Source organism: Vigna unguiculata, chromosome 7 (assembly GCF_037176805.1).
Source record: "Vigna unguiculata cultivar grain cowpea cultivar isolate G323 ecotype 2 chromosome 7, ASM3717680v1, whole genome shotgun sequence".
Lineage (NCBI taxonomy): Eukaryota > Viridiplantae > Streptophyta > Magnoliopsida > Fabales > Fabaceae > Vigna > Vigna unguiculata.
In genome coordinates this window covers 32,963,179-32,982,249 of record NC_140798.1, presented here as the reverse complement: position 1 = coordinate 32,982,249, position 19,071 = coordinate 32,963,179, and the positions used below count along the sequence as shown (strand labels likewise).

Sequence of the window (19,071 nt, the reverse complement as noted above, 5' to 3'; positions counted from 1 at the left end):
CCCTCAGCGTACTGAGGTTTTATCCAGCGCGTAGCTAGGTCGGACCGAATAAGGAGCCCTCAGCGTACTGAGGTTTTATCTAGCGCGTAGCTAGGTCGGACCGAATAAGGTGCCCTCAGCGTACTGAGGTTTTATCTAGCGCGTAGCTAGGTCGGACCGAATAAGGAGCCCTCAGCGTACTGAGGTTTTATCTAGCGCGTAGCTAGGTCGGACCGAATAAGGTGCCCTCAGCGTACTGAGGTTTTATCTAGCGCGTAGCTAGGTCGGACCGAATAAGGAGCCCTCAACGTACTGAGGTTTTATCTAGCGTGTAGCTAGGTCAGACCGAAGATTCGTACAGACGCATCATGTAAAAAACCCACCTCGTTAAAAAACCCTCCCTATTTATGGAAGGGAAAAAGAGTGTGGGACCCACCTCATAAAAAAGAGAGTGTGGGATTTTATTTATAGAAAAAATTTGCAAAGAATAGGAAAGTAATAATGTATACAAGAGATGTTTAACTAAAATAGAACCGTAAATTGGCTGCGTTCCAAGTCCTGGGAATTATCGTCCCGTCCAGCGTTTCGAGCTTGTACGCTCCACCCAAAAGAACTTTCTGTATACGAAATGGCCCAACCCATTTGGGTGATAGTTTATCCTCTAACTCGGCGGCGTGAGCCTTCCTAAGCACCAAGTCATTTTCTTTGAAATTGCGGGGTCGTACTTTGGTCTGGTATCGTCGTTCCACTCTTCTCCTGGTGGCTTCGCTAGTGATCCGAGCTAATTCACGAACTTCTTCCAGCACATCGAGATTTCCGTGAATGCTCTGGTAGTCGGCCTCTGGAGGAACCCTTTCTCTTGTTGGATTTCCGAGCTCTATAGGAAGGAGAGCGTCAGTTCCATATACCAGATTAAAAGGAGTCTCATGTGTTGTTGTCTGAGGAGTCGTGTGATATGCCCATAAAATTTGAGGTATTTCTTCTGGCCAGGAGGTTCTTGCCGAGCTTATTCTTCGTTTGAGTGCTTTTAAAATAACTTTATTGGCCGCCTCGGTTTGACCGTTAGTCTGGGGATGCTCTACAGATGAGAATCTTTGTTTGATCCCTACTTCGTTGCACAATTTTCTGACTTGGGAGCTCGTAAATTGAGTTCCGTTATCTGATATAAGATGGTGAGGTCTGCCGAATCAACATATTATGTTTTTCCAGATAAATTTGGCGATTTTTGAGGCCGAGATAGAAGCAACTGGTTCTGCTTCGATCCATTTCGTCATATACTCAATAGCCACCACCAAAAATTTCATCTGCCGAGCCGCTAGCGGGAATGGCCCTAATATATCAATACCCCAGGTGTGGAATGGCCACGGAACATTGATGGAATGCAGGACCTCGGGCGGAGCGTGGTGTAGGTTAGAGTGTCTCTGACACTGGTCACACTTTTGCACATACTCAACACAATCCTTCTTCATTGTGGGCCAAAAATAACCGGCTCGGAGCGCACGTAACATGAGGGCTCGTCCACCGATGTGACTTCCGCATATTCCCTCATGAAGTTCGACTAGAATCCTCTTGGCTTCTTTCTCATTAACACAAGTTAAAATGGGTCGGGAAAACCCAAGTCGGAAAAGATGACCATCCAGCAGGGTGTATCTAGAAGAACTCCTTTTTACGCGATTAGCCTCTGTTGCGTCTGAAGGTAATACTCCGTCGGCGAGGTAGGTTTTGATGGGAGTCATCCAGGTTTCCGAGCTGTTATTTCCCTGAGAAGTCATGACTACGACGCCGTCTGCACGACTTATGCGCGGGGTGCTTAGTGTTTCCCGAATGACCGATTTCTGGTGGCCCGGTTTGGTGCAACTGGCTAGTTTAGATAGGAGATCTGCTCGGTTATTGTCTTCTCGAGGAACATGTATTAATTCAAAAGTGGTAAAGGCTGTAGCCAAAGATTTTACGTACTCTAGATACCGTGCCAACTGGGGATCTCGTGCTGCGAAATCACCGTTGACCTGTCCAGTCACCAATAAGGAATCGCTCCGAGCAATGAGATGGCAAATTCCCATTTCCTTGGCTAACAACATTCCTGCGGCTAGGGCTTCATACTCCGCTTGATTATTGCTGGTTTTGAAAGAGAATTTCAGGGATTGCTCCACTAGCACTCCCCCAGGTCCTTCTAGGATGACTCCTGCTCCACTTCCCCGTTGATTAGAAGAACCATCTACTGATAAGAGCCATTTTGCAGCTACCATGTCTCTCTTGTTGGTGTCACAGTCATCGCTACCGATTGAAGGCAAAGTCAGTTCTGCCAGGAAGTCTGCCAACACTTGTGCTTTAATGGGCCCCCTCGGTTCGTACGTGATGTCGTACTCTCCCAATTCTAAAGCCCATTTGACTAGACGACCTGTCATATCCAATTTTTTGAGGACCTGCTTGATAGGAAGGTCCGTTTTCAGTATCACTTGAAAGCGTTGGAAATAAGGTCAGAGTTTTCGTGCAGTGATGACAATTGATAAAGCTGCTTTCTCCAAGGTTGGATATCTCTTTTCTGCACCTCGTAGTAACCGGCTGACGAAGTATATGGGCCTTTGCGCGCCCTCTTTTTCCTGCACCAGGACCGAGCTGATCGCATGCTCGGTTACAGTTATATACATTTGTAACGGCACTCCAACCTCGGGCCGACTGAGTACTGGAGGACGACTTAGATATTCCTTCAGCTCTGTGAAGGCCTGTTCACAATCAGGTGTCCACTGAAACTTGTTGTTCTTTTGCAAACATTGGAAGTAGGGATGTCCCTTGTCACCACTTTTCGCTAAGAACCGTGCCAGTGCCGCCATTCTTCCCGTTAACTGTTGCACCTCACGTATACAGCTTGGACTTTTCATGTTGATTATCGCCATGCATTTATCGGGATTAGCCTCTATTCCTCTTTCGGTTAGCATAAAACCTAGAAATTTGCCAGCTTTGACACCAAAAACGCATTTTTCCGGGTTTAGGCGTAATTGGTATTTGTTGATAGTATCAAATAATTCTTGGAGATCGTCCGCGTGATTATTTCCGCTGACTGAGGTGACCACCATGTCATCTACGTAGGCTTCTACGTTGCGCCCGAGCATAGGTTGTAGAATTCTATCCATCATTCTTTGATATGTTGCACCAGCGTTTTTGAGTCCAAAAGGCATGACCCGATAACAAAAATTTGCCTTCGTTCCCATGAAAGCCGTTTTATCCTCGTCCTCCGAGTGCATTCGGATTTGATTGTATCCAGAGTATGCGTCCATGAAGCTTAACAATCCACAACCCGATACTCTATCCACCAAAGAGTCTATGTTGGGCAGTGGGTAGGAGTCTTTAGGACATGCAGCATTCAAGTCCGTGAAATCGACGCACATTCGCCATTTTCCGTTAGCCTTTTTCACCATTACTACGTTGGCCAACCACTCGGGATATTGGATCTCCTTGATGTGTCCTGCCTCTTGTAATTTCACAATCTCCTCCGCAGCGGCCTTCGCTTTTTCTTCGTTTAGCCTTCTGCGTCTTTGTATTTTCGCCTTACTTTTGGGATTTACATTCAAGCGATGGCAAATGACATCCGGGCTGATTCCTGGCATGTCTCTAGCAGTCCATGCGAACGATGCGAGATTGGATCGTAAAACCCGACAGAGATCGGCTTCGATGCTCGGATCCATTCCCGAGCCTATTTCCACCTTCCTTCCTAAAGAGATTTCTATCTCCTTTAAGTCTCCGACAGGTTTTGGACCACGACGTTCATCCGTTGACCTCGGGTCTATCTCCTCCTGCTTGGTTTCACCGTGAACGGGAGCGGCCTGGGCCAAAGTGTAGGTCCTTCGGGTACGTAAGCTATTTTCGTAACACTTGCGGGCAACCTCCTGGTCAACCTTCATGGTGACGACTTTTCCTTCTGTTGGAAATTTCATTTTCATGTGACTGGTGGAGACGACCGCCCCCAATTTATTTAAGGACGGTCTTCCTAGCAACAAGTTATAGGAAGAGGGCGCATTTACGACCAGGTACCGAATCACGATGGTCTTTGCTGCCTGATCGTCTGAAAAGGTCGTCCTTAAGTCTACATGGCCGCGGACTTCAACTTGCTCTCCCGAGAAACCCACTAAGACCCCATCGAATGGTTGTAGCTGATCGCGTGGTACTTGTAGACCTATGAACGCGTCCCAGAACATCACATCTGCTGAACTTCCTTGATCGATGAGAACTCGATGGACATTTCGTCCCATCATGACGACTGATAAAACTACCGGGTCATCTTCATGGGGGTAGACGTCCCTCATATCTTCCCATGTGAAAGTGAGGGTCGGTACCGAACTTGGTGCTGCTAAAGTGGCTGTCGTCATGATACTTCGGGCGTATCGCTTTCTTGATGACTTGGTCGGTCCGCCACCTGCGAAGCCCCCTGCGATAGTATTGAAGTCTCCGAGGATCGGTATCTCGTGTGATTCTCCCGTTTGTTTTTGGTGTTGCGGTCGCTCAGTCTCCGCTCGTGGGCTCTCCTGGCTTACATACCTTTGGATCATCCCTCTGCGCGCAAGACTAGCTAGCTGTCCTGTTAGAGGATAACATCCTTCGGTATCGTGGCCATGAGTTTTGTGAAATTCACACCAAGCTGATGTATCCTTTCCTAACAATCTCCCTGTTTCTAAAGGAAATCGTAGGTACCGTGCAACTTCATCATCTTTGATTATCTGGACTTTAGGTTTTACCAGGGTCAGACAGATTGGCTTGATCAACTTCCTCTGGGGCGGTCTCTGGGTGGAGTAAGGGGTGAATTTGTGATTGGCCTTCTTATGGGGTGAAAAAGCCCCCATTACCTGTCGCCTGGTGTCCCTACCCTTATAGTCTGGGTTAGGGCGTTTTTCATCCGCTCTTTTCCGTTGCATGGCTTCCTCGGTTTCGATGTAAATAGCGGCTCGGCTTCTCACCTCAGCTAACGTCACGGCCGGTAGTCTGATTAAGGACTCGCTGAAGGAGTTTGCTCTCAATCCTTTAACAAAAGCTCCTACCAGCATCTCTTCACTGGGATTAATGAGCCCCATACTTATGTCGCAAAAACGATTGAGGAATTGCTTTAGTGATTCCTCTGGGCGTTGTTTTATGTCGAACATATCAGCAATCTGTAACTGCTTAGGTCGGTAGACAGCAAATCGCTCCATAAACACCTGGGAGAATGCGGCGAACGATGCTATGGAAGCTGCGGGGAGTTTGCTGAACCACTTGAGAGCGGTTCCGGTGAGTGTTCCCACGAACATTTTGCAACGAATAGCGTCGCTTCCTCCTGAGATCAGCATTTGAGCTCGGAATGCCTTCAGATGGGCTTCGGGATCGCCTTCGCCAAAGAACGGTGGGATTTTCGGAATAATGAAATGTGGAGGGATCATCTCGTCCATGATTCCTCGTATGAATGGATGTCCCTCTTCTTGAATCGCACTTCTGTTTGTAAGACCACGATCATGAAAATGATCGCGATCTCTCATCCATGTCCTCAGCTCCTCGTTGCTCCGACGCAACTGCTCCTGTTGTCGTAGCGATTCTTCTAAGCGTTGGCGAGATTCTGATGCCTCTTTCCGCAGACGTTCGCTTTCTGCTTCTACTTCCGCTCGTCGTGTTGTTTCGCGTTCCTGCCAACGTGTTTGCTCGTCGTTCGCTTGCTTCCGTATTACCTCATTCTCTTGTCGTAGATTTTCTATAAGCTGCATTATCTGTTCCATCGTAGGAGGGTCACCCCCCCATTGTTTCCTGCTGTTGATGTGATTGCCATTCGGATTTTTAGTGGACAGGGATACTAGTTTTACCTGCCCCACGGTGGGCGCCAATGTTTCGGTCTAGGAATGTTATCTAAACCAAAACAGTAATTCTTTTCTTCTCTACTGTCGATCCCCCTAATGGTACTGGAATCCACCTTTTAAGCATTTTCGTTTAGCCCTGTTCTCCTTAATTTTCTCCTAAAAATCAGTCCACGTTCTCCTAAAATCTAGTCATCCAGTACTCGATCTTTACGCATCAGTTTTTAACAGATTCTTTTATCAGTTTCTTTTTTATGGGCTTACGGATCATATCATTAATGGGCCTGTATTAATCGCATGTTGAAAATGCTCGAGGCTTCATCGGGTCCGACCTGTTTTGATCGTTCCGAACTACTCTGATGTGGTACCTCGGTTGCCTCGGTCCCGATAACGATACAGGTTCCTAATCTTTAAATGGATGAAGATTAAAATTACAAACCTAAAGATATGGAAGCGAGAAGTTTAAAGAGAAAGTATAGAAAGATAGTGATTTTTATAAAAAGTGAACACTTGTTTATAAACCTTAATATTTTATTATTAAAATATTAGTGTCATATTTTTAAAAAAGAAAATTATGTTTTGACAAAGTTTTATTAACAGACTTTTGACAAAGTACATCTGGTAACACTTTAATGAATGAAATAAAGGTTTGATATAACTTGAAAAGAGAAAAAAAAATGATTAGTGTGTATTAAAAAGCAAACTTTGTTAAAAAAAAGTTTGTCAAAGGATCATAATCCTTCTAAAAATCATCATCATTAAACCATTTTTTCGATTCTCACATAACCGAATCTTACAAGTATGACATGTAAGTTAAATTTATTTTTGAAAAATATATTATTTAAAAAAATAATTATAACACATTAATAATAAAAAATTAATGATAAAAAAATAATACAAAGAGAGAAAAAAAATCAACAAATAATGATCTTAAATCAATATACAAAATGTCGCCCGGTAATAATTTGTAATTGTTTTTCACAATTTAGATGTCTCCTAACATATATGGAAGTTATCATTCCCAGCTCTGAAGCTTACACAGGTCTCATTCCCGGGTTAAGTTGGTGGGCCACACTACACTTTGACCTGTTGCTTCTTCGGTTGGATTTTGATGTTATCAATGGTAGTTATCCATATGATTAATTAGTACTTCACTATCACTTTTAAAATCAATGCCATACACAGAATCTTGCCTTATTGAAACCTTATTCAACTTTTTCGACCGAGTTGAAGTTGCTATACACAAACAGTTTTTACTGAATTGATTTTCCTAAGATAAGATGAGATGGTGAGCAGTTAGTTGGTGGAAAGAAACTTGCATACCACAGCAACATGCGAATACAGACAACAGTTTCTCAGAAGAATACAAGAAGAGAGCGAGAAATGCATCAGTAATGATACACTTGCAAAACCGAATCCAAGACGTAACAAAAAGTGAATTTATCGAAATAAATAAATATATATAACAAAAAAAAAACAACAGAAAACAGCTGAGCTCCATGTATGATAGATGCATAATCCACCCAGAGCTACAAGCTGATTCCAGAAAAGCTTATATATTTATTTATTCAGCAATGGTGGCTCACAACAAAGATAAAACAGCACCATCAAAATTTATGTTGTGAAGAACCTGGGGAGGGACCTGTCTGTCTCCCTTTACGCAACCCAATAAAATAGTACACATGTGTCCACATGCAGCAGCACTGGATCACTGCAATGGTGATTAATCAATGGTGTGTGAGACCAAATCCTTAGCCTCCACAAAGGTCCCATGAAACCCATAGGGCACTCGGGTTGGCAGAAGCACAGTAGCCTCCAATTTCAAGTCCACGCCATTCAAAATCTGCAGCTCAGACTGCCATCTCATCTCATCATGCACAAAAGCCATAATGTACCCTTCATCTTCGTTTTCTCCGCCGCCTGTGCCCAAAAAGAATGGCTCTCCGCCAAACCTTCTCTCTCCGTACACGTGCTTCCTCACCTCCCCACTCACCAGGTCCACCTTCGCCAAACCGGACACCTTCGGCCACGGTTCGGCAATAGCCATGTACGCGAACCGGGTTTTCCTCCCCAGCCGCTTCCGGTTCACCATCCCAACTTCCAGGTTCATGTCGGGAACCAGAACTCTGCGCCTCGAGACGCCTGTTCTCAGATTCAGCCTTATTTCGGTTAAGATGGCCCTCAGATTTTCCTCGCTATCGTTGAAGACCGAATCCGGGGGGGTCATGCATGACCCGATTATCACCACCTCCTCTGTGTCGCGTTCCTCCCACGCATTCACCAGGTGGAAGCAGAACGTGTTCGGCGACTCCACCCACAAGATGCTCGACGCGTCTGTGGCGTGCTTTGGGAGCACGCCGAACCGCGATGTCTTGTTGCCATCGTACATAACCGGTGAACCTCCGTTTAACATTTGGCTCAGCTTGAACACCACCTGTTGGTCGGGGATTACCACGAAATTCTCCGTGATCGCAAAGTCGTGCGCCATCGTCGGAATGTCGAGGCGGATTTCGACGTCTGGTGACTTCACCTCCTTCGCCGAGAAATTAAAGTACCTGAGGCAGGGACTGGTAATGTCGTAGCTCAGAGAGAAAAGCTCGCCGGAGATAGGATCGATCTTCGGGTGCGCGATCATAGAGGAATCCAGTTGGTCCTGGAAGCTGTAACGACCGACTGTTTGGAGGTCGCCGGAGGCGGTTATTCGAAGCTCGTAGGGTAGATCGTCTTCGGACATGGCGAGGAGTTTTCCGTTGAAGAAAACGAGGCCAGCGTTGGCGGCGCCGGCGCCGCGGCGGTGGTCGACGATGCCGCACAGGCCTCGCGCGTAGAAGAGAAGAAGCCTGGCGATGCCGGAAATGCCATGGAGTTGGCCGATTGCTTTGGGGAACACTGGTTTTCCCAGTTGGCGCTCTTGCATGAGTCTCTGAGTTCGGGTGAAGCGGCATGCGTAGCTTACAGCGCCGTCATTGATTTTAACGGCGTGGACCATGCCGTCGCCGTCGAAGAGGTGGTGTCCGGACTCGGGCTGGAACAATGGGTTGGCGCCGTTACGAAGATAGACGCCATTAATGGCCTCGGGGATTGTGCCGATGACAGGTAAGGAATGTTGGACTGGGTGTTCAGGGACGGGGGCGTAGTTTCCGGCGAGTTGGACGCGTGGGTCCGTGGTTTTGGAGAGAGGTTGTTGAAGCTCGCGTGCAAGCAACGCGCTCTCGAATATGTCTAGGGCCATTGCTGCGGCTTTTTGGAATGGGTTCCACTGAGTCCTTTTGGGAGAGTCTGTCGTCAGCGCAGGGATGGGGGCTTCTTCGGTAATTCGAGATTTGTCTTGGGGTTGTTTTGGGAAATTGATGACTGAGGGAGATTGTACAGCACAATCTACCACCTTTCTAATGGGCCTCTTCTGAATCCTTGTGCTGAAGCCCAAATCTGTTGTTGGGGAGGAATAAGAGGAGAGTGAAGGTTTGGCACAAGAGGAAGAGTTCAGTGTGATCATCATGATGATGATGATGACGACGACGATGGAGATTGTGGCGTGTTTCAAGAGCTTTTTTTATGAACAAGACAAGGAAAAGTAATGAAAGAGACTGAAAGTAAATAGGAATTTTAGGGAAGAAGGGTGGGGAAATTGCATACATATAGAGAGAGTGTGAAAGAGGGAAAACAAAAAGAAAACATCTCTTATTTTATTGGTTTAATTAGTCCGATGGTATTTTGTGTGTCAGTTTGTTATCTACTTTTAAAAAAATGTCGGAATCCCAACTTTTATCTTTATTTATAAATTTTACCACTAAATTTTAATATAGATATCAATTATTAATTTTGTAAGTCATTTTAAACATCAATACAGTCAGTGTCATTAATAACTTTTTACTGAAAGAAAACTAATTGAGATATCTTTTCAAAAGTTGAGACTCAATTAACACAATTTAAAAAACAAGTATCAAACTGACACATTCGAACCAAAGTGGATATCATCCGACTAATCAAACTTATTTTATTTTAAAATCTGCTGTGTTACAAGGAAAATAAAATAAAATAAATTATCATTTAAAAAATAATAAATGAATTAAATGATTATATAAGTGAGTATTTTTTATTTTTAAATGATTAAATATTTTTTTGTACTTAAAAATAATCTTTAACGTTTGGTCGGGGGCAGGGTAATTCAGCTTGGGATTGCTTCCTGCCATCCGCTCCAAGAACAGTCCTCAATTTGAATTCTACTTCTACAGTTTTTCTTTTTCTTTTTAAATTATGGACTATTTATAACGTCATTATGTGTTAAATATATATAAATATATATATATATATATATATATATGTATATATATATATATGTATTATTTTTAGCTTTATCAAAATTAGATTAAAAAAATATGAACTATTCATATTATATGATTACAATTAATAAAAAATATATTTTTATGAGTTATTTTATGTAACCTTTTTATAAGTTTAATATGAATTTTCATGATAATTTTATTTAAATAGTTATGATATTAATTCATTTTTAAGTTATACTTTTATTGTTATTATAAAAGAATTAGCACTCATACACGTATACATATAATCTAGCACTAGATAGTAATTTTTTTTATCAACATTGGCTTTCTAATCACTATATAGTATTATTAAAATATATTCATAAACCCGTTTTTTGCTTAAAAGCAGGTCATCATGGAGTAAGAATAAAACACAAAGCATAAGAAAAATTAAAAATTGAAATTTAAAGGCGGGTCATATAGAAAGAATAAAACATGAAGTACAAGGAAAATAAAAATAATAAAGAAACATATTAAAGGATGAAATTTGTTTAAGTTAAAATGGGACAACCTGTCAAAAGAATAAATATTAAGAATAAGGAAATTCAAAATAAAATCAATTCATTAAATGAGCATAAATCATAGAGTGCTAATTTAACACAAAAACATATTAGTTATTATATGTATTAAATCATATATATGTAATTAATATTGTATTAAATGTAATTAATATTTGTATGCATAAAATTAATTAACTATTATTTAATTTTTAATTAGTGCTCTTTCAAAAATTTCTTTGTATGAAATTTGTAACGGCAAGGATTTCATTATGGAAATAGTATAGTAAATATTTATAGATGTAAAGTAAATAACTTTCTCTCTTATTTTATGTATATAAAAAAACTTAATTAAGGTAAATTTTGCTATAAATTTGGGTATTTTAATTAAATTTTTATTAAGAAAGTTATTTATTGAGTATTCAAAATTTTATATATTTCAATTGATTCTCTTTTTATTAATCATTAAATAGGTTAGTAAATTTTATCTTGTCATGTAGTCTGTTTTTAGCCGTTTTCACATGTTAGTCAATAGATATAAGACATCATAGTTAACACAAAACAATGTTGTGGTTAATAAAAAAAGACTACTCACTTTTATTGCTTTGATTAAAAACATGTTTGATGATAAGTGTGGTCCCATCAATTGTAGTCATAAAGACATTTTCTTTGTCATGGTAGGTGATGACAGGGCGGATGTTCTTGGAGGTAGAGAGTGTCATGAAAATTTATTAAAAAAATTAATTTAAAAAATAATATATTTTAGGAATTAATGAAAATTAAATTATGTATTTTTTATTTCTTTTATAAAATAAAATATTTAATGTTAATAGATAATAAAGAATAAAAATATTTAGATTTAATTTCTTTTTTGGTCTCTATTTTTATAAAAAGTTAACTAAAATATCAAACTATATTAGTTTTTCAAAAAATCGAGACTAAATTGAGACTAAAAAAATTGGAGAACCAATTTAATATTTTTAAATGAAAATATTAATCAAAAGAATAATTAAACCAAATATTTAATAAGATAATTTTTATTTTTCTTCTTATTGTCTTTTTAGTTTTTTCACAAATTGTAATCATCTCTCACTCTCATGGTTTCTTTTTGTTTTTTGGATGAAAAAAATAGTTAGACACAAACTCATTATTTTTGTTTCATTTCTCATTTATCCTCTTCCTTTCTTGTCTCTTGTCTCACTTGATAATGAAAACTATTTTTTATCTCATTAGTTTTTTGTCTATTCATTTTTTTATGAATATAGAAAAAAAAATAATGTATCATGTGTTTTTCATAATCGATTTTTAATTGTGACTTCTATAATATATTTTCTTTTAATAATTATGTGTCTCAATTTTTTATTAGATTATAATAAAATATTTTTTAATATTATTTACAAAAAAGATATTAATAAAGAATAAAAGATTAAATTCATCGTTTAAAAGTGATAAAAAAAAAACTATTGATGTAAACAAAATAGATTCTACTTTTTCACATGTTTTTAAGCATTATACTAATATCAAATTGTTTAGTAGAGAAGCTATTTGAAGCATTATACTATGATCAAATCCAATGATCTTAAAATTATATTACTTTTGTCCCTCCAACATTTTTAGTCAATATCCACCTTTGGGTGATAACATAGAAAACATCATAGACAACTAAAAAGTGTAATAAATATTCAAATAAAAATACTCAAATTTATAGTTTGGCATAATTTTTTATGTATATTTTGAAACAAACTGATTTGAAGTTCTCCCTAATGCTTGATGGATTGATTATGGATGTACAATTCATGTTTTTAATATGATGTACATATTCCTTTCAATCTAAACCATAAACTCAAATTATAAGTTTGTCTTTAGAATACAATACTCTTTCTTATAAAATACAAAAGAGTTATATATATATATATATATATATATATATATATATTACAAATTAATAATAATAATAATAATAATAGCATAATTAATAGGTTTAAATACTATTTTGATCCTTGTTTTGACCCAATTTGTTAAATTTGGTCCCTGATTTGCTAAATTATGTTCAATTTCGTTATTTTCCTTGACGATTTGTAAATTGATAACGACAGAGTGTACATGTTGGCATTGCTCACATGACATCACATTGTTCACATTATGACTTATTGTATTTTGTTCAAATAAGTCCCTAATATAGTTAAATTTATTGAATTTAGTTGCACCCTCCATTTCATACATTTCACCACCACCACCACCACCACCACCACCACCACCACCAAAGTCGCTATCACCACCACCACCTGTTAAAAACAGATCTGTCTAATACTCTTAACCACAAAGGGATCTGAATTGATTAATGAGTTTTTCACTTACTTAATGTGAATCTTGAAGGAGTCTTTAAGGTTTAAAACTCAATTAATCAATTTCGCAGTTCTGGGGGTTAATGGACTGTTTAAATCAATCAAGAAAGATTAAGAGAGAGAAGAGGAATCAAAACACACAATTTATACTGGTTCGATTCAAAAAGAATCTACATCCAGTCTTCTCCTAAGTAACACACTTAGGAGGATTCCACTAAACAGAAAGGTTCCAAGAATTACAAGCACACCTATGTAATTCTAACCCCCAAAACCCAAGAACTTGATTCAACAATCAAGAACTCCCCTAGGAGCAATGCATCCACACAATTGCACCTAGATCCACACTTCAACCACTGAAGCTATTGTAATCAAAGATACAGAAAACAAAACAAGAAACGAAAACACCTAAGTTGTGCAGATTTGACTTGATGCTCCTTGAATCAAGCAAGATCCAACATGGTAGAGTCAACCATCAATCATTCTTGGATCTGTGCTTGGGTTATTGCAGAATCTTCTGAAGCTCTTCTGTCTCTCAGATTGCTCTTTCCCAGATGAAGACTGCGTGATCTATCTCAAAAATCCAGACCCAAAACAGATTACAAAACAACTTTTATACAAAAGTTTTTGCTGTCACTAATTCAATTAGCCATTTACCTAATCGATTATCGTGAGTATATTTTCACTTACTTAGTACAATACTCACAGCTAATCAATTAGTCAAGGAGCTAATCATATACAGAGTTACACAGCAAGCCTGAAATACAATTGATAAAGAGAAGCTAATATCCTAATGCATATCCTAACTGGACCAAGCTATGTTTTATCCCAGATCAGTAGACATCATCAAAAATGTTCTTCATTTATGGATGAAAGGCTCCCCCTTTCAACACCACCACCACCACACTAAAACCATTGTCACCACCACCACATTAAAACAATCACCACTACCACTCCACCACAATCACTTTACAACTACCAACACAATCACTCCTAGCAACCACCCTCACCCCACTCCCACACTAAAATCACATTCACTACTATTACATTAAACCCATCAACAATAACACTCATAGTCACTGGCGAAGCTTTTCAGGGCGGGGGGTAGCCATGGCCCCCCTAATTTTTTAATTTTTTTTAATATTATATGTAATTTAGGAATTTTCAATCTTTTCTCAAAAAATTTAAATTATATGTAGTTTATATTAAAAATTAATGATTATTAAATTAGGTATTTTTTTATTTTTCTATAAAGCATAACATTTAATAATAAAAAATAATAAAACATAAAAGCAAATATAATAAAAATTAAAAATATTTATTTAGATATATATTTTTTTATTGTCTTTTTGAGTTTTCTACATATTAGACTCATCTCTCACTTTCACCTTTTTTCTTTTTGTTTTTGAAAAAAAAAAATAGTTGGACACAAACTCATTTTTTTTTTCTTTCATTTCATTTGTTCTCTTCCACTATTGAAGAAAAAAAATAATTTTTTTGTTTGACTTGATCCTTAAATATTTATTTCATAGTTAGCATTATTTTTTATCTCAATTTTTAATTGTGACTTCATTATCATAGATCTTTTTTAAGAACTCTCATTTTTTATTAGATTGTGATAACTTATTTTTTTATTTTAATATTTTTTAGGAACTCTCAATTTTTATTAGATTGTGATAAATATTGATGAAGAATAAAATAATAGATTTATTGTTTTAAAGTGATAAAAGGGGAAGCTACATGTGAAGATGAAAACAAGACAAATTTAATTATTTACATATTCTGAAGTTTAATACTAATGATCATATTGTTCCATTAGATTATTCTTTTCTTAAGATTCAATGAATTATATGATAAATTTCGTATTAATTCTTTAGAAAGGTTTCCATGTTTATATTTAAAATAAAAATAGCTGAAAAATTTAGTTTTGATTTAATTATTAATGAGTTTAATAATTTTAAAAAACAATAATTTAGATATGTGTGATTTGTTTTTGTGGTTATAGTTATACTAAATTATTATTATTTTTTATTGTATTAGTAACAATAATTAAAAATATGAATTTTGAGTATATTATTTTGACTCTCCAAAAATTAATGGGCAAGATCTGCCACTACTCATAGGGGTAGGGTTTTAGTCTCACCCTCCATTTCATGACCCTCCATTTCAACAACACCACTCATGGTGGCAGTGTGGTTGCAGGGAGTGATTGTGAACAACGATCATGCAACCCTTTCTCGCTCTTGCCTCCTTCTCCTTCATGCACATCAATGAGTCCCCTTAGATACCTACATTTGTGTAGCGTGTTGGCTGCCTCATCCAAAGTCAAAGACATTTGGTGGTGGTGGTGGTGGTGGCAACGATAGTTGTGGTGTGACAACGACATTGGTGGTGGTGACAGTGGTGAAAGGTACTAAATTGAACAAATTTAACTAAAATAGGAACTTATTTTAACAAAACACAACTGGTCATAATGTGAACAATGTCACTTCATGTGAACAATGCTAACCTATACATTATGTCATTATCAATTTAAACGAAGTCAAAGCAAATGACCAAATTGAACATAATTTAGCAAGTCAGGGACCAAATTGAACGCGCAAAACAAAACATAAAATTGAACAAACTGAACCAAAATAGAGACGTAAATAATATTAAACCTAATTAATAAATTAACTGTAATAGTTATAAATAAGTCTTCAATAAATAATAATAATAATAATATAAAATAAATATGAATTATAGAAAAGATGTATTATAATTTTTAAAATAGTTGTTAAATAAAATACCTGTTAAAAATAAAAGATATTTTTAGAATAACGATTAAAGGTAAACTATTTATAAAATAGTTAATTTTTAAAATAATAAGTAAAAATGAAAAAAATAGAATGTGTACACAAAAAGAGATTTTTAAAATAATTGTTAAAGACAAAAAAAGTTTTTAGAATAACAGTTAAAGGTAAGCTATTTATAAAATAATTAATCTTTAAAATAATAATTAAGGGTAAAATTGAAAAAACAAAATGTGAACACAAAATAGAGAATCATCTTTATATATTGTTATAAATATTGTTATAGATATTGTCTAAGGTGTTTCTAATCTCGTATTTTATTTCTTTCACTTGCTATTTTCATACTATAAATACAATTTTTATTAATCAAATTTCATTTTACAAATACAATCATATTTTAAAATTCATTGTATTCTCTCTAAATATTTGACCTAATTTTTAATTTGTTTGAAGATCATGAAACTCCTCTATTATAATTTATGAAAGAATCATAAATTCTAATAATATTCTTTGAATTAGGAATGTATGAAACTATAAGTTGTGAAAACTATAACCTACAAAACCATATTTAACTTATAGAGACAAAAATAAATACACTAGTTTTATAAAAAGATGATAACAAAATTGTTTTTTCTCTCTAAAACGATAAATATAAAATTAAAATATAGCATAGATATTGTTCATTTAATCTTTAACTTTTTTTTTCATCCAAAACTTATAAAAGTAATTTTTTACATGTCATGTTTTTGTGTCTATAATTTATGTCGCGTTAAGACACAGGTTAAGAAATAATTAAAATATGTATTGGTTCTATCATTTTTATATTAGAATTTGAAATAATTAAATACATTAATTAAAATAAAATAAATGCATATAACATATTTTATAAAGATAAAAACACCCTTTTAAATTTTTAGACAATAACTTTGACTTTGAAATTTTTAAGATTTCTACTAAAAAGTAAAAAAAAAACTCTACTTTAGTTTTTTTTTTTGTAAATTTTTTAGATGTTTAACACTATTTTTTTTTTTACTTTTTTATTCATTTAAACTTTCTTACATTTAATTATATTTAATTTTTAGCAACATTAAAATATAGTTATTTTATTATTTAATTATTTTTTTAATTTTTATTGGTGAACATTAAATAAAATATTAAACACACATGTATAATATTTATGGACATTTTTGTCTTTCAAATAAAATTAAATTACATTAATAATTATTAGGTCAGATTTTATTTAATATAACACCTAAGTATATATTTTTGTAAGATTTAATACATATTAATTATCCTTAACAAGTACCTTTAGGACACTCATTAATAAGACCTTTTATTTTAAGGAACTAAAATAAATTTTTATACCAACTTCAGTTATATATATATATATATATATATATATATATATATATATATATATATATATATATATATATATATATTTATTTATTTATTTATTTATTTATTTGGAAAGATTTAACCCTTCACGGTCTTAAAAGATGGGGCACTATATATATTTAAATAATATAAAATTCTACCATTTTAATCAATATTAATAAATTATTATTTGTTGTATTGCATTTGATTGTTATTAATATTATTACGTTTAATTAAGTTATTATTATTGTCATCATTATTTCATTTAATTCAGTTATAATTAATGTTGAGCATCTGAGTTGTCATTAATTGTCATTATAATTGTATTTAATTAGTTATAATTATTATGTTTAAATAAATTGTTTATTTTTTTACAAGTGTGAAGATAAAAAAAACATTTTAAATTCATAGGATTAAACATACCTTTTCCATCTTTAAATTATTATTATAAAAAATTTATTTCATTCTTAACGTAAATTATAAAATTTTTATTTCATACATTTTATGAAAATCTCGTAAAACATTTTGTTCAATATAATTCAGGTGACAGACAGAGTATAATCTTTTGTTGGAATATTTTACATAATTTTTACAAAATATGAAATTCGTTGATAAAATGGTAATTAAGTTTTTATAAAATTCAAAAGTAAATTTTGTCGATTAGTGAATTTTTTTAAAAAATTATTATTAATTAATTTTTTTTCATAATTAAATTTTTTTAAAATTCATTGAAATTCGTAAACATTTGATTTTTATTAAAATTTTACAAAATTTGTCGACAAAATGAATAAAAGAAACGGAGGAGTAGGAAGAAAAAAAAGAGAGAGAAAAAGTAAGAAGAAGAATAACTATAATTATCGACAAACAATTACATATAAACATTTTACAAACGAAATTTTAATCTTATAAAAAAGTATTACATTTTACAAAATTTCACTATTATCGATAGATTTTGTCGATCGATAATTTTATTTTTCTTATACTAGATTTCAGAAAACCTTTAACATAATATGTTTTTATTACGTGAGAAAATAATTTAAAAGTACGACGTTGTATAGAAAAGTCTTATACCACAAAACAATTTATATAGAACTCTAGAATTATAACAGATGTTTTAAAACATTTAAACATTATTTATTTAATTTAAATTTTTTAATAATTATTATATAAGTTTATAAGTTTATGTGTAAGTATAACTATAACCATGGATACAAATAAAATAATATGTAAAATAAAATTTATGAGAGATATTATTATCTATAACATTAATAAGATTTTTTTTGTTAAATTAGTCAAGAGGTCTCTATTTTTATAATGAAATCTTAAGTAAGTTTTTTTTATTTGACTCAATTAGGTCTTTGTTTTGGAAGATTCGTTATAATTAGGTTTTGTCCCTATTTTGAAAAATTCGTTATGATTAGTTTTTTTCCTATTTTAAAAAATTCGTTACAATTAGGTATTTTCTACTAACGCAGTTAACTATGTACCACGTGTCAACACATTGTATTTTAAATTGAGACAACAAAATAACAAATACAGAGACTACACATGAGACTTTTTACATCCAATAATTTCACGTGTCACTGTCACTGCCACGTCACATTGTCTCTACCACGTGGCACAACGTCAGATTGACACGTGACAAATTTTATCATGTGATGACATGTGTCACATAGTTAACACTGTTAGTGTACTACTAACGGAAAAGACCTAATTGCAACGAATTTTTTAAAATAGGGATTCAATTGAGAAAGGGACCTAATTGAGATTTCGTTACAAAAATAAGGATCTCTATAATAATTTAACCTTTTTTTCTATATTTTTAGTGAATATATGTTTAAATTCAAATAACTACATATAATGGAAAAAATGTCTAAACGTTTGTTCTCTCTCGTTTTCATTCTCTCTTTACTTCCACCACTCTCTTTCTCACCTTCTCATTCTCTCTA

At 34.9% G+C, this 19,071-nt stretch overlaps 1 protein-coding gene and 1 pseudogene across 1 annotated transcript; both read right to left on the bottom strand.

The window, feature by feature from the left end:
- Positions 1-497: 497 nt before the first annotated feature.
- Positions 498-5,714, bottom strand: LOC146884811 (uncharacterized; annotated as a pseudogene).
- Positions 5,715-7,089: 1,375 nt separating this feature from the next.
- Positions 7,090-9,398, bottom strand: LOC114190887 (9-cis-epoxycarotenoid dioxygenase NCED2, chloroplastic-like). Its single transcript, XM_028079958.2, has one exon. The coding sequence runs from the start codon at positions 9,286-9,288 to the stop codon at positions 7,513-7,515; it is 1,776 nt and encodes a 591-aa protein (XP_027935759.2). The 5' UTR covers positions 9,289-9,398; the 3' UTR covers positions 7,090-7,512.
- Positions 9,399-19,071: the final 9,673 nt, after the last annotated feature.

Bases quoted from the DNA above. Each gene is read 5' to 3' on its own strand.
- LOC114190887 (XM_028079958.2), bottom strand. From the start codon at position 9,288: ATGATGATCACACTGAACTCTTCCTCTTGTGCCAAACCTTCACTCTCC.